This window comes from Herpailurus yagouaroundi, unplaced genomic scaffold (assembly GCF_014898765.1).
Source record: "Herpailurus yagouaroundi ecotype Mexico unplaced genomic scaffold, PumYag 28, whole genome shotgun sequence".
Lineage (NCBI taxonomy): Eukaryota > Metazoa > Chordata > Mammalia > Carnivora > Felidae > Herpailurus > Herpailurus yagouaroundi.
Genome location: NW_024412376.1, coordinates 76,626,771 through 76,643,034, shown reverse-complemented (window position 1 = coordinate 76,643,034; position 16,264 = coordinate 76,626,771). Strand labels below are relative to the sequence as shown.

The following is a 16,264-nucleotide window of genomic DNA, read 5'->3' as shown; positions in this document are numbered from 1 at the left end:
ATGTAAACAATTTCCAAGGTAAACAATGCACTTTCTAAAAACATGGGTTTATTTTGAAAGCAAAATACTTAACGACTATATTCCTTAAAGTAAATATAAATATACAAATATGTATCTCTTCCCTTGATACAGTGCTAAAAGTGTGTTCTAAAGTAGTAAATTATAATTTGGAGACCTGGAACTTTGGTTTTCTCTATTTCTGGAATTTATTAATGTCACGGGCTATCAGTTACTGGGAGTTCCTTGACCCTCTGGGTCTTCAGAAAGTCAGGGTTCAACAGATGAAGTCAAAGGGTTAATGATGTCGAGCTGGAAAAAGCCACGTAGCAGGTCAGTTTGTTTTCCTCATGAAGCACAGTCACAGTTATGACCGGCACATTTTCTCTAGCTTTACATTTATTTCATTGTGATGCAGTCACCAGAAAATTACAGGATGATGGATGACTCATGGGTGGCAGGGACACATGTACGATCTGAGAGAAAATCTTGAGATAGAATCTGGTTTTCTAAAAGGCAATGTATTCCTTTGGGAATTCACAGAGGGTGACTACATTTTCAAAGCAAATATGCTATAAAATAAGCAGAGAGATTAGTAGAAAAGAATAGGGAGGTTAGTTAAGAATGTTGCTTATTTCTGAAATGAAACCAGCAATGGGCCTAGATTTTTAAGCTCCTTCTAGCCCCTTGTCCCGTGAACATGCTACAAGGCAAAACAGGGAGAAAACTTAGCCATTTGAGACTGTCAAGAAGATAGGAACAGCCATAAGGAGGAAGGCACATACTTGGATTTCCTCAGCTGTCACATCTGTGCAAGTGCTCAAGGAACTCCAGGGGTCTAGTTCCTTGTTCTGGATTTAGGAAGCTCCTCATCGCTCTCTTTCGGAGACAGAGATGAGGCCTCAGGCCTCTGTGCCTTGAGCACTTGTCCCCCTCTCTGTTCCTTCCCCCTCTGCAGGCTGGCATCTTCTCTCTCTTGAGGTCTTGGCTTAAGTGGCTCTGCCTCAAAGAACCTTTCACCAACCAACTTAAGATTTATGCCCCTTACATCCACATCTTACTGTTCACACTGAGCTCTGTTCATGTCCTGCATAGCTCACTCCATAATTACGTACTTGTTGTCTGTCCCTTCTTTAGACAATCAGCCACATGGAGGCAGATTCAGTGTCAATTTTTATTCAGTGCCTAGCCCATAGTATATGCTCAATACATATATGATGAATAAATGAACAAATCTCAAAGAGAATGTTTTAAATAAGTCAGCAGTCAAGGATCAAAATGAAAAATTGGCGCCTGGGTGGCTCAGTAGGTTGAGTGTCCAACTCATGGTCTGTGCGATTAAGCCCTGTGCGGGGCTCTGTGCTGAGTGTGGAGCCTGCTTGGGATTCTCTCTCTCCCTCTCTCTCTGCCCCTCCCCTGCTTGTGCTCTTTATCTCTCTCAAAAAAATAAATAAACTTAAAAAAATGAAAAAAATTTAGGAAGGAAAACAAGCTTAGGAAGAAGAAGGGAATAATAAATTAGCTTACTGAGGAAACTGATATATATGTGATCCTCTGTGATGTCTGTAATTGTTTTAACCCAAGGAAAAATTAAAACATGACAAAACATAAGAAAAGGACCTTAATTACTATATTATACTGATTTCTCTTTCTAATCATTAACATTCGATTGAGTTCCAAATGGGAAGTGAAATAAATGTGGCTAATAAAATAATACTTATTTCTATTTCTACTAAATCAAATCTGAAAGCCATCAACACCAATGAATCAGGTTTGTAATAGTTTGCACAATAAGACCTTTGTATTCCTGAAAGCAATTTTGACTTTGCTAAGTCCCTTCCCTCATCTCATTTATACCTCATAAAACTCTGATGAGATAGGGCAGATATTACTATTTTCATTTAATAGATAAGGACATTGAAGCAACAAGAGGATAAGTGAATTTTGGACTTCCTATATTCCATTGCCATGTTCTTTTTATTAGAATAAGAATTATCGGTTTATTTCATTTTGACAACAGGGCATAAAGGTTCCAGTAAACTTGTAAATAAAAGGAAGCTGTTGGGGCGCCTGGGTGGCTCAGTCGGTTAAGCGGCCGACTTCAGCTCAGGTCACGATCTCACGGTCCGTGAGTTCGAGCCCCGCATCGGGCTCTGGGCTGATGGCTCAGAGCCTGGAGCCTGCTTCCGATTCTGTGTCTCCCTCTCTCTCGGCCCCTCCCCCATTCATGCTCTGTCTCTCTCTGTCTCAAAAATAAATAAACGTTAAAAAAAAAAAATTTAAAAGGAAGCTGCTTGTATTAACTGCAGTTTAAAACCTTTTATTTTTAGTGTCTTAGTGGAAAGTGTCTGGATAATCCACAAATGAGAATAAGGACTAGATTTAGTTCTCATAGGAAGTAGATGGAAAGAAAAGGACAGTTTCCTGAAAGGCTGATTTATTTGTGGAAATTGGAGCAGTTTCATTTGATGGGGGACTATGAGCGATATTTTAATTTTCTTTTTAAAAACTTAGACTGTGAAATCTTGAGGAATTTTTCTAACTTTTAAGTGGCAAGACAACTGCTGAAAGCCAGTCATAAGTTAAACATTTTAAAGGATAATGCTGCAGGGAGTGGAAATAAAACAGTCAGTGTTCATAATCCTCATTTCTGCAAAAGTGAGAGCAAACGCAGGATTACAGTAGGAAAACCCAACTATGTCTTTTTTTTCAATATATGAAGTTTATTGTCATATTGGTTTCCATACAACACCCAGTGCTCATCCCAAAAGGTGCCCTCCTCAATACCCTCCCACCCCCCTCAGTTTGTTCTCAGTTTTTAAGAGTCTCTTATGCTTTGGCTCTCTTGCACTCCCAAGTATGTCTTAAGTAGACTCTTAGCTTCATAAGTCAGCTGGTCTGGAAACCCAAGTTTTAACAGGGTAAGTCACCAATGGGAAAATTCTTTGAGGAGACACTTGAGATAAATAGATTGGGCTTTACCATTGATCATTCAAACACAAAGAGCTTCTGGTTTTGGTCATGCTAATTTTCAAATACAATAGTTGGTATATAACTTTATGCATGTGTTAATAAAGTCTATGTGGATAAATGAAGTGAATATGGTGACATTTCTGTCATTCATTAATTCATTCTGCAAATGTTTGTTGAGCACCCATTATGTGCCAGCTGTTTGCAGGGATGTGAGGAGCTGGGTGAAACAGGAAGCAATGCAGTTACAATCCCTGCCCTTGACCTGTGCTCATGATAATCACATACCAATATATGTACACAAAAATGTTATTGGTTGAAAGCATGAAAAATACTTTCCTTTTTTTTCTTTTTTTTTAAATCTGGGGTAGGAAGAGATTCTCATGTTTAGGATATTCTGTGCCCCTTACATGCCAGAAGACATGATAAACAAATGCTTGTCACAGGAAAGAGATCTACCATTCCACAAAAATAAAAAACAGTTGAAAGGAAAAAAAAAATTTTAAAGGTTGTTTATTCAATAAATATTTATTATCTTACAACTATATGCCAGGAACATGGACTGATGCTGGGAATAATTTGGCATCATATAGTTTTTTGTTTATTTATTTGTTTTTCCTTCTCTAATGAGCCGGATGTCCAATTAAAAAAGGAATTATAATAAATCCCAATAACAGTTATGAAAGGGACTTTAAAGAGTGCTATGGGAGCACAGAGTAGGTAGCCTAAGCAATCTGGGGGAGACTGAAAGGCTGCTTTAGGGAAATGACTTATAAATTAAGGTCTCAGTGGACTGAAGAATAGAACATGGAGGAGGGAGTGGACAGAGAGTGTTGTAAGGTGAGAGAACCATATGTGCCAAGTTAGAGAGGGCCCTGCATTGACCCGGGATGGTGCAATGTGGAGGTGAGTGGGGGTGGGGGCCCTCTTAGACAGGCCTTCACATGTGATTTTAAGAAAAGATAATTTGATTGGTAGCTCCAAATATGGGCGTGGATTCTGGAAAGGCTCAGAGGATGCAAATCAAAGATGCTATGTGGGCATAAACTAAGAAGACAGTGTGTTTACAGGAATGGAGACTGAGGGAGCAGTGAAAATGAAGGCACAGAGAGGCTGTTGCTAGACAGTGAAGGTAGAGCTTCTGAATCTGCAGACTGAATTGTGAGTAATAGAGTGGCATGGTCAAACCATTCAGCGTGCTGCACAAACACCTACTTTCAAGTTGACCAAAAGAGATAACAAATCCATTTCTGCATTTGTTGGGTGGCATTAACACTCCAAAGAGCAGAACATAACCTTTGCATAGTCACTCCACACATGACTGAAATCATTCTCTGGCATGACACTCTCAAGCCTAGAGTGCACGGCAGTTGCTGGCCACGGACAAAACCCAGCCTAGTGGTTTTTACAGTTCCACAGCATTTCCAGATGACCAGTCTGGAAAGGTTTAGATTGCTTTACCATCCAAAGGCACTGAGTTGGATCAAAAGGAAAAAAAAAAAAATCCTATTAAAATGAATCAGTCAATGATGTAATTTACTACATCAATGGCAAAAAAAAAAAAAAAAAAAAAAAAGGCATTTTTTGATTTTACATCTAGAACTTGGTACATGATGAATGAGTTTCACATACTGAACCCAAAGGCCATGAGAAGACTGTTTCCAACATACTGGAAACAAATTATATGACAGAAGCAGGAAATGTTTTAAAAAAACACATCAAAAATTATATTCCAATTACGGCATTCTCGGGATGAATGCTAGAGGTCAGATTACATATTATACGTTACACATTCCTATTTACAATCCCCTGTTTAGACCTATTGAAAGTTTATAGAAATGATTTCCGTTTCAACTGAAGGATTTCTTGTACTTAATTTCAGTTGACTAGTAAAACTTCTTGATAAAAAAGAAAACAACCAGTCTAGTTGATTTCAATTTCCATGTGGTAAGAAAGCTAACATTTATTGAGAGTTTACTATGTGTGAGTCAATATGGTAAATGATTTGCATTAATAGAAAACAGTATTCCTTTGAGATGAACTTGGAATTTTCAAAGAAAAAGGTTACTTTACTACTGGAAAATTAAATGTTAAAAATGTGTGATTAAAGAAACAATTATTGGTCTACATTCTAAAAATGAAGCTTTAAATGCAACTTCTAAAAGCATAAAATTCTCTACATAAATCCACATAGGTATTGTTCAGACTTGGCATAAACTTTTTTCACTCAAAAAAAACTGCTCTCTGTTTAGAAGATTTCCTTTCTTTAAGCAGAGACTCGTAACGAAGGCCTGTGGGCCAGTTCCAGTTTTGTGTGGCCCATGTGCTAAGAATGGTTTTTACATTTTTACATGGTTAAGAAAAAAATGAAAAGAACAATATTTCATGACACATGAAAATTACATGAAATTAAAATTTCAGTGTCCAGAAATAAAGTTTTATGGGAACACAGCCATACTCATTTGTGTACATATTGTTTATGCTTGCTGTCACACTGTAAGGACAGAGTTAAGTAGTGTGACAGAGACCACAAAGCCCAGAAAACCTAAAATATTTATATTCTGGCCCTTTACAGGAAAGGCTTGATGACCTCTGGTTTTGAGTATAAACAAAAAAGTTAAATATAATATCCAGGTTTATATTTCTGGGGGTTGAAACGCTGACTTTGAGAGTCATCAAGGTATATCATTGGTCTTATTAAGTATTAAACATATTCATGCCATATTTTATTGCCGCATGATAATTAAATTTGACAGGTATATAAAAGGGGTCTATAGCAGTGCTTCTCAACTAGAAGTGATTTTGTCCCTCAGGGACATTTGGCAATGTCTAGAGATAGGTTTGGTTGCCACAACTACTGGTATCTAGTGGGCACAGGCCAGGAATGCTGTTAAATATCTAACGCCCCCCACGAGAAAGAATTATCTAGCCCAACATGTCAATAATGCTGAAGGTGAGAAACCTTGGTCTATAAGAAACTGAGGGTCGACTCTAATTTCTGGACTGCTCCTTGAACACAAACATAATTGCTACTTGGTGACATTAATTCATTCCTACCATCATCCATGCCATATTTATATTAATATTTATAAGAATGAGAAAGATAAATTTCTCTTTATTTTATGAGTATGTTTTTATGACTAACCATTAACCATCTGCACTGTAATAATTTTCAAAGTGAAATATTTTTATTCTCCAATGTGAGCCTAAATGAATAAATCTTTTTTTAATCATTCAATTACTTTGCTTGATTTTAATTAAAATCTGACCATTTTATTTTCAGTTTCTTAAAAGTTCTTTTCTTAATTCTTAGCATACAGCACAAGTGAAATAAAAGGCCCTTCCTATATCAGAGATGTCTATAAAGTATGAATCCAAGCAAAAGCTATAATGATAGACGGGGAGAGCAGTATGAAAAGAGGATGGAAGATGAACCACAAGACCACTGTAATATAAACACTAATAATGGTTTAAAAGATGAGAAAAGTGAATGAGAAGGCTGACAAAATATCTGAATTTAGTAGATTTCAAGTTGAGGCAAATTTTCAAGACTGCATTAGAGGCTGTAATCAAATGACATTTACTTTCAAACTTTTAAATCTCATCCCAATCCTGTGACCTGTTCTCTAACCAAATTGCAACAAATGGAATCACTTTAGAAACTTTATTTTATTTAAAAACATCTTTTTAATGTTTATTTATTATTAAGAAACAGAGACGCGGAGCATGAGCATGGGAGGGACAGAGAGAAGGGGAGACACAAAATCCAAAGCAGGCTCCAGGCTCTGAGCTGTCAGCACAGAACCTGACATGGGGCTCGAACTCACAAACCGTGAGATCATGACCTGAGACAAAGTCGGATGCTTAACCAACTGAGCCACCCAGGCGCCCCTAGAAACTGTATTTTTATATCTCTGAATATCAAGGGAGTAGTGCCTCATTTACACATGAATAAATGGTTTTATTCCATGGAAGCCATATTACTAGAAACCTAGCTATACATTATCTAGAATTTGTGACATCCCATTTTATTTTAAACATATTTATGGGGTGCCTGGGTGACTCAGTCAGTTAAGCATCCGACTTTGGCTCAGGTCATGATCTCAGAGTTTGTGGGTTTGAGCCCCGCATCGGGCTATGGGCTGACAGCTCAGAGCCTGGAGCCTGCTTCCGATTTCGTCTCTCCCTCTCTCTCTGCCCCTCCCCTGCTTGCAGTCTGCCTCTCTCTCTTTCTCAAACATAAATATTAAAAAAAATTTTTTTAATATTTAAATTTGTAGCTAAGAGCTTGGGGAATGATCATCTTTATAAATTGGATATTTATTTAAAAAAAAATTTTTTTTTCAACGTTTATTTATTTTTGGGACAGAGAGAGACAGAGCATGAACGGGGGACGGGCAGAGAGAGAGGGAGACACAGAATCGGAAACAGGCTCCAGGCTCTGAGCCATCAGCCCAGAACCTGACGCGGGGCTCGAACTCACGGACCGCGAGATCCTGACCTGGCTGAAGTCGGACGCTCAACCGACTGCGCCACCCAGGCACCCCATAAATTGGATATTTAAATGTTTTCCAAACTCATAGAATTACCTCTCACCTTACCATATTAAGCTATCAGTCTCTTTCCTCACTCAAAATCTTCTGTTTTCACATACATGGAATAGATTTCTTGCTCATACACATACCCTTTCATATTTCACAAACTGTACCTTTTCGCCTGTGTCACCTTTGGGGCCACTCTCTCCAGCATCTCCCTAAGGGGGGAAAACGGGATATATGTTAAATATATTGGTGACATTACACACAGGATAGTTTTCATTATTTTAAGCTTGCTTTCATATGCACTATATATTAAAATCTCTTGAGAATATTCTGTAGAACTGACACATTTTGACTTAAGCAGTTGCCTGATACCAACGGGTCCACGTAAAATTTATTGCAATGAACACAGCTGAATTGTTTCCAACTACTCTGTGATATCAACAGAAAGCAGTACTTTCTCTGACTTCTAATAGCTCATGCTGTTCTTAAAGCCTCCTTCACTCTATCTCTTTTCTCCTCTACTCAAAGAGCCACTGTAAGAAAGCCTTTTTCCTGACCATTCCCTCAATATGCCACATGCCTTACCACCTCTGTCTCCTTCCTCCTGCCATTCCTGCCACCTGGGTTCCTGCCCTCCCCTTTCCCTTCTCTCTGTGTAAATCCTACTCTGTCTTCAGGTTCAGCTCAAGTCAAATCTCCAAGGCTTCAAAATGCATGACACACCCCTCAAAACCTGTGGACAGATTATTTTATCTGCACTTCTGTGTTTTGCATTTGTGAAATGAATTTTTTCGATTTTATTTGAAAACTCTCTCTTTTATAATTACAATAAAATAAATTGGAGACTTTATGCTTTCTTGCTTATTTTTGAGATTTCCTGTGCTTCTTCCCTCACTGACATCTCCTTTCCGCCACGAAGCAATGCATTAGAAGAAAAAAAAAAGTCCTTCACTCATTATCCATGCTTTGATTCCTTCAATGCCGAATTCTTTAATTTAAGTCTTACAGCATGTTATAGTGGAAACATCATGGACGTTGACGCCAGAAAGACTGAGCCCAGCTCCAGCACCTACCGGGCAAATGAAATTCTCCCTACATCACGTTTCACATGTGTAACGACGTAAGAGCAAGAATGCTTTATGGGATTAGAAGAAATAAACAATATGCTGTGTGTAAAGCAACTAGGACAGTAGGGGACACACCATGGGCTGCTAATGATAGCCCTTAGCAATAACAATGCATTATTGTTGCTAGATTCCACAGGCTGGAATGCCCTTTTGTTTAGCTTCGTATTAGGTCACTTTTCCATCATTTAAAAGTTTCCTTTAAATAAGAGGTAAGTATTGATGATGGTTTCCAAGGGAGAGAGAAGAGATGTAGGGGAGAGAGACTTTTACTTTTTTCTCTCCATTTTCTTTTCTTGTTTCAAACATGTATGAAGCTAACTGCTCAGGCATTTGTCTGTGGTGCCGAACACCCCACACGGGCCCTCAAGCCGGAACCCCTCTATCTGATGAATCCCCGGAACGGCGCTGGCTCTCCTTCTTTTCCCTCCTTAATTTCTACACAACAGAGTCAGCTGATGATTAATTAATTTCAAGTTAATTACAATAAACTGGTTGGATGCCAAATAAATGTACTGATAATCTATTATGAGAGACCTTTGATAGGCAGCCTACTAGCATACTTTTAAAAAGATTGCATGGCGGGGCGCCTGGGTGGCGCAGTCGGTTAAGCGTCCGACTTCAACCAGGTCACGATCTCACGGTCCGTGAGTTCGAGCCCCGCGTCGGGCTCTGGGCTGATGGCTCAGAGCCTGGAGCCTGTTTCTGATTCTGTGTCTCCCTCTCTCTCTGCCCCTCGCCTGTTCATGCTCTGTCTCTCTCTGTCCCAAAAATAAATAAACTTTGAAAAAAAAAATTAAAAAAAAAAAAAAAGATTGCATGGCAATCCCTTTATTAAAAAGCAAAACAGACACAACAAACTTTCTTATTAGGAAGAATGGCTCCGAGTGGTCACGAAATGAAGGGGTCTGAGTGAGTTCTCCCCTCTGGTTTGCTCTCCTTCCATTTAAATAAATCTCTTTTTAATTTTTGTTTTACAGTGCCAAATAATACAGTTATACTCAAGAAGTTTGTTGGATCTTTAGATGTACTAACTACTTTGGTGATTAGAGGTGATAGTATTAATTTGTCAGAAATACCGGATCAGATGTAGTATCTTGGTAGCTTCCTACGCAGACAGCACATTTCTCAAACACTATTAAAGTAAATAGCATGAAAACCAGGAAAATTAGCACCACAATATGCATGGGGAGTCTAAAAATAATCAGGACGCCCGCAAAAGTAGTCAGGAAGGACGACTGTGAGAAATTTAACATATGGCATTCTTCTCCTTTTGTTTCTCTTTTTTATTTTTTATAGGAATTCTTTGTGGGGCAATTCCCAGTATATTTGTTGCAGGTAAACATCTGTATCCCCTTAACTTAGTGACCTAAGAAGCAGTAGGGAGAGATGTGGATGCTTAGAAAAGTATTGGAGTGGTGTTAGCAAGTAGGCAAAACAAATGTTGCAGGCCTAGGGATTTTTGAAAACCATTTAAAAGCTTGACATAGAATGTTTAAATTTGCTCCCTTTCCTTCCATTTCTTTAAACGATTTTACCCAAATCTCTGTCCAAACATAAGAACTACACTATTCTCTCCTTCTACTAATTAACAGTTTGACAAGAACAGTGGTTGTTATGTCTATCTTTATGTATCTATATCTATTGCTACCTAGCCATCCATACTTAAATAAGTTCGGTTTAGTCTCTCTTTAGGGAGGAAAAAAGATAATTACAGGCAGAATCATTCTCACCTTTTCTCCTCGATCTCCAGGTTCTCCCTGAGCAAAAGAACAAAGATTGAGTGACACATTAAATTATAAAACACCCAATTAAACAACACCAAACAAATTGAGATATTGAATATACTAAGCAAATTATATGTGACATTTTCTATTTTGGCAATATAGAATTGCTGTATTGAAAACAAATAGTAAGATGAGTTCCTTGAAGAATTGGGCATAGATATCAATATCAAATGTAATCTTAATTCTTTGTTTTTAAAGGACTAAAGAAAGATATTTAAGATTATCTTCCAGAAGCCAGCTTTGGGGGCATTAAGACCAGTGTGGTGGCAATTTAATGTCTTGAGCGGCTTCTTCGTTTTCAAGTTTTAACCTGCCCAAACTCAGAATCAATAAGGGGAGCCAACACATCCTTTCGTGGTCTTCTGCTCAAAGGAGCCCCCAGTGTCTGGATTATTGCAGGGGTCTAGGGTCTGTGTAGTTCCCCAATCTATCTTCTTCAAACGTGATCATAAACACAGTCCTAAACTTGGACCTCCTCACGGTGTCATGAACTCCCTTTAACCTGCTGGTAACTAGCATGATCCAAATCAGGAGTATTTTAGGAGGAGTTGGTACCTTCAGGAAAACTACTAGAATGGAGCAGAGTTGAAGTGAGTTCAGGAGAATGTCTTTATTCAAAATTATTTCCTGGACAGTATGAGGACTAAAATGCTAAATTGTGCTTTGAAGAGAATCCTTATTTTTACTTTACCCAGGAAGGCATAGGTGATGGAGTGGGAAAATTCTAAAATAAATCATACACATTATGATAATATTCCTCTTATGAAAAAAGCATCAGTAAATTTTGCCATCAGATAAAACTGCCATCAGATAAAATTGCATCAGATAAAACCATTAAAAAATGGTTTCAGGTGATTATTGTGTATTTTCTAAACTAAAAGCCACTCGAAATCAATTTAGAGGCAAGACTCTTCTCATTTGCTGGGACTCAGCCTGACCCTTTGGCTTTCCAGATTTCTGGCCACCTTTCACTGCTCAACATCCATCCTGATGGTTGCTAGGCAACAGAAGAACAGTACTGAGAACGTGCATTAAGCATTAACTCTTATCATTTGGCTTTTTAGCATGAAGCAAGAAAGGGGAGAAGACAGGAGAATGGCTGTAGTCCCAGAAGGAATATTTGCTGCAAGACAAAGGACAGGTCTATAAATTTTAGGTCTGTCCTAGGCGCCTGTCAATAGCAATGTGATCTGTAAAATCAGCTGACAGGCATCTGTGGGTACGGATACACACCAGCACAGCTGACGGGATTAGACATTAGTTATGTACTTCAAGGGATGCTCACTCATCAAAGGATTTGGGATTTGTCTGCCTGTTTGGTTTAAACTGAACTGTCACCAATCGTTTTATATTTAACAGATTCATTTGTTCTTCAAAAAATAAAGAAAATTTTCAACCCCCCAAAATCCTCATTACATTTTTTCCCCATTTAGTAATTCAGACTACATCCATTTTAAAAGTTCAAACGTGTCACATCGTGGGGTTGCCTGGCTGGCTCAGTCAGTGGAGCGTGTGACTCTTGATCTCAGGATTGTTGAGTTTGAGCCCCATGTCGGGTGTAGAGATTACTTAAAAAAAAAAAAAAATTTCAAAAAACTCTCACACATGCCACATCTTTATTCTACTTTTTGTTTGATTAACTGGTTATGTTCTGTAAGTGTTGGAGGTGACCAAATATTGAAGAAAGGCCACAGTATCACTGTGAAATCATCTTTAGTAAGCCTTGTAAATATTATGCACACTTTAGGCAGTATGGACATGGCCTACATTTTAATATGCTCACTAAATAGCAAAATGACAACAGGCATATTTGAAACACGGGCTTCTTCTCATGTTATTGAAGTATCTCAGAATAAAGATTCTGACAATCTTATTCTATTTGTTTTTCTGCATTTTTAATGGTAATGAGAGTCACAAACATAATTTAGTCACTAGTCACAAAGTTCTATACTGCAGCATATTTTACTATTGACAAATATTCCATCCGAGTAAAATCAGTGGGATATTAAAAAAAAAAGTTCCAGTTTACAGTTGAATGAAAACTCATGTCTCAAATGATTCTGCTTGGTTTTATTTGTACTAACCTTTGGCCCTGGTATTCCATTTTGTCCTACTGTTCCAGGCAACCCAGGCTCACCCTCATAATAAAAAATAGATACTATTAAATAAAATAGACAAAATCCATACATTATATAGATCAGTAAAGGATATAGCTATCCAGCAGTGCTCTAGAAGTAGGGAGAAAAAAAAGTGACTACTAATGTAAATACAAGTTAGCTCATTTGGTCCAAAATTCTCTGTGCTCAGGACCAAGAATAAAACATGTTAATTTCCTTGGTTCAGTCTTTTCTTCATTAAGAAAGCTGAAGCAACTTACCAACGGAAATGAGTATCTAGCATGATGTTGGGTACCTTGTAGGCAATAAATAAACATTTGTGGAATGAGTTAAAGATATATGAAAACATAATCTCTCCTGATGGAGAACTTTTAAGTGGTTCATCAGCTCAGAAACCTAAAAACGAAATTATTATGAGACTTAATCAGTCTAAAGCTGAATGCACACACACATCTTTGAACACCTGCAAAATTAGACACATTTGACACAGAGTGAAAAGTAAAAATGGTTTTGGTTTCTCAATTTCACTGTAAAAAATAATTAGAATAAAACATTTAGAACTGTGGTTCTCATTGTCATATTGAGTAATAAATAGGCATTTGGGAAAAAGATGGTGGTTACTAGGTCAGAAAAGTTTCCCCTTTTAGAAGTAAGAGGTTGTAGGGGTGCCTGGATGGCTCAGTTGGTTGAGCGTTTGACTTTGGCTCAGGTCATGATCTTTGCAGTTTGTGAGTTCAAGCCCTGCATCAGGCTCCACACTGTCAGCTGACACTGCGAAGCCTGCTTGGGATTCTCTTCCTCTCTCCAAATAAATAAACTTAAAAGAAATTTTTTTAAATAAAAAAAAGAAAAAGAAAGAAGAGGTTGTCTACCAGTTTCATGGGCTCTGAACCAGCAACTGCTTTCTAAAGAGGACAAGTCCATAAAATGCCCAGAAGCAAAGGTAAGACACTCTGGCTCTCAATGCTTCCATGTGGCTCAAAGTCAGATCAACTAGAATTTCATTTTCACTTACAACCATTCCCAAAGCTCTTTACTGTGTGCTCCAACAGTGGGATAGCTTTCTTCTTTCCACTGAAGGTAGTAAAGTTGTCACTTGATTTAAAAACAACAACAACAACAACACTATTTTTAGAGCAGTTTTAGGTTCCCTGCAGACTTAGTTGATTTTTAAGTGAGTTTTCTATGGCACCTGGAGAGCAGAATTTGTGCCATTTTTGTATTTGTGCTCTCAGCTTCACAAACATGTACATTAGTAATAATAGTACCATTTTAAGTGCCAGGAATTTTACATTTATCAACTTATTCTCACAAATTTCTATGAGGTAAGTACTACCTTATCTCTATGAAACAGATGAAGAAACTAAGGCACAGAGAGGTTAAGTAACTTCTAGGTTTACACGACTGTAGCCAAGATTTGAACTCAAATGATCTAGCTTAAGAGGTTGTGCTCTTAATATGATGCATTCCTGAATGAATGAAAGTATTTAGAAATTGGGAGAGGATGCAAAGGAGTATTTCTATCCTCATGATCATTGGTTTATATTCCTCAGTTATAAATGATCTTACAGAATGTATAGAAACCTGACTTAACTATAACTTCTATAAAGAGGAGTTGTGTAAACCTCCCAGATAAACTAATAATAGGAAGCCTATTTATCCTTTTCGAAGAGCAAAAAATATTTTACTAAAGTCATAACTTCCTGGAAGAACTTCTGCTTTGTATATAAAGTTACAATATAATTGTAACTCTTGCACTTTCCTTGGATAAACGGCAAAAATGTTGACAGAAGAGCAATGACCATTATAGGAAAATCTTGACTGGTTATTTGTACGTGGCAAAGAGTAAGAACTTGGAAATAAAATACACCCTGAAAGAGGACTATCATTTACTATGTAACAGAAGATGAGTTATCAAGTCTGCTTTCTTCAAAGAATTGACAACAGGATGCACTAATACCATAACTCATGGTTTAATGCAAATAAGAGAAGCTGCCAGGAAACAATATGAACTTTGTTTAGCCTTTCAAAGAATAACCACGGTAGCCAGAATAATAATAAAAAAAAGTAGTTAAGCCCCTGGAACTGAACAAAACACATGCTGAGATTTTTGAAGCAAGGAAGAGAGATGTTGCTTAGGTATCTGCTTAACATCCTCCTTAACATATGAACACTGAGGGACTAAAACTTGATCTCTTTTTAAAAATTTTATATATTGTTAAAATAATAATGCACCTATAATTCCATCACGCTATGCACCCAATTCAATCAAAATTGTTTTCATTTTGTCCTGTTTCCTTCCAGTCTTTTTTATTTATGCTTACATATTTTCAAGCATTTGTAAGCTTATTACATGGTTTGATGTTCTTATTTTTTTTATTATTTAATACCACATATTTGTTTTCACATAGTATTCATGATTGTCTTATGAACAGTTTATCATCCATCAAAGTCAGGTGCGATCATATGTTTGATCTGTCCCAAATAGTTGAATACTTAGGTTGTTTCTAATTTTCGTTATTAAAGATAAACTAAAACAAACACCTCTATAAATATGTCTGCGCTGTCAGCAAAGAGCTGGATGTGAGGCTCGAGCCCGCAAACCGTGAGAGCATGACCAGAGCTGAAGTCAGACACTTAACCGACTGAGCCACCTAGGCACCCCTGTATCTCTCTATTTCTGAATGCATTTCACAAATACTGAAGGACATTCCAAAGAGAGTGATAACAAAAACCAGAAGCTAACATCTTAACTTCAGGTAGGATGATAAAGTTTTCTCTATTATATTTTAAATTCTAAAGCTATTCCCAATGTATTACTCCCAAATGACAACATGTGTATTTGAGCTAAAAGTTGGGTTCAACTTTTATGAAAGTTTTATACAACTTTTGTGAAAGCTCGCTTGCTACTTTTTCTTTCTTTCTTCCTTCCTTCCCTTCTCTCTCTCACTCTCTCTCTCAAACCAATGCTCTTTATAACCCTAATGTAAGACATCACTCAAGACTCCTACGATTATTTCAGGTGCTGCTAATCAGGGTCAACTCGAAAGAATACTGAAAGAAAGGAATGCAGTTGTCTTATGAGACTGAGTGTTAAAGGGAAGTAGGTCATTTAGTGATAACATTGCTTACCTGATGGCAATTGTTTTCTATTCTGGCAGTGGGAATTTACAATGAGCTGTAGCTTAAAATTTTCAGCATAATATAATTTTACATTCACTTGTCAAAACTGATTTTGTTTAAGTACTGCATTTTCAAAAAGAACTCATCCAAACAGAAGAGGAAAATAAGTACAAAGAATGTGGACCAGTAATGGGTGGAAAGAATTATTCTGATCAGAACATGGCATTGGTCTTTTTTTTTTTTTTTTTCTGGGATTTTTAGCTCTTCCTCAGGCTTATTTTTTTAATTTATTTTTTAACTTTTATTTGAGTACAGTCAACACACAATATCATATTAGTTTCAGATGTACAACATAGTCATTCAACTTCTCTATAGGTCATGCTATGCTCACATAAGCGTAGCTACGATCTGCCAGCATACAACAGTCACAGTGATATAATATCACTGACTCTCCTTATGCTGCGAACATAGCATCAGTCTTAAGGCCGTCCTCCTACTTCTGAGGTGGGGGTGTTGGTGTGCACAGGCAGTAAAATAAAGACTAATGGTCACTGATAACCCATATGAAACACTGAAGTGTACTGGACCTTTCTTGTTGACTGTCA

The 16,264-nt window shown here is 37.5% G+C and overlaps 1 protein-coding gene across 18 annotated transcripts in view; it reads right to left on the bottom strand.

Moving 5' to 3' along the window:
* Window positions 1-16,264, bottom strand: part of COL25A1 (collagen type XXV alpha 1 chain) — a 470,156-nt gene that overhangs the window by 74,108 nt on the left and 379,784 nt on the right. For all 18 annotated transcript variants that reach the window (XM_040476457.1, XM_040476443.1, XM_040476447.1 and 15 more), the window contains 3 exons: window positions 12,504-12,557; window positions 10,366-10,392; window positions 7,676-7,720 (listed from right to left, as the gene is read on the bottom strand). In XM_040476457.1, the coding sequence (XP_040332391.1) occupies window positions 7,676-7,720; window positions 10,366-10,392; window positions 12,504-12,557 (126 nt within the window). The remainder of the gene's footprint in view (window positions 1-7,675; window positions 7,721-10,365; window positions 10,393-12,503; window positions 12,558-16,264) is intronic.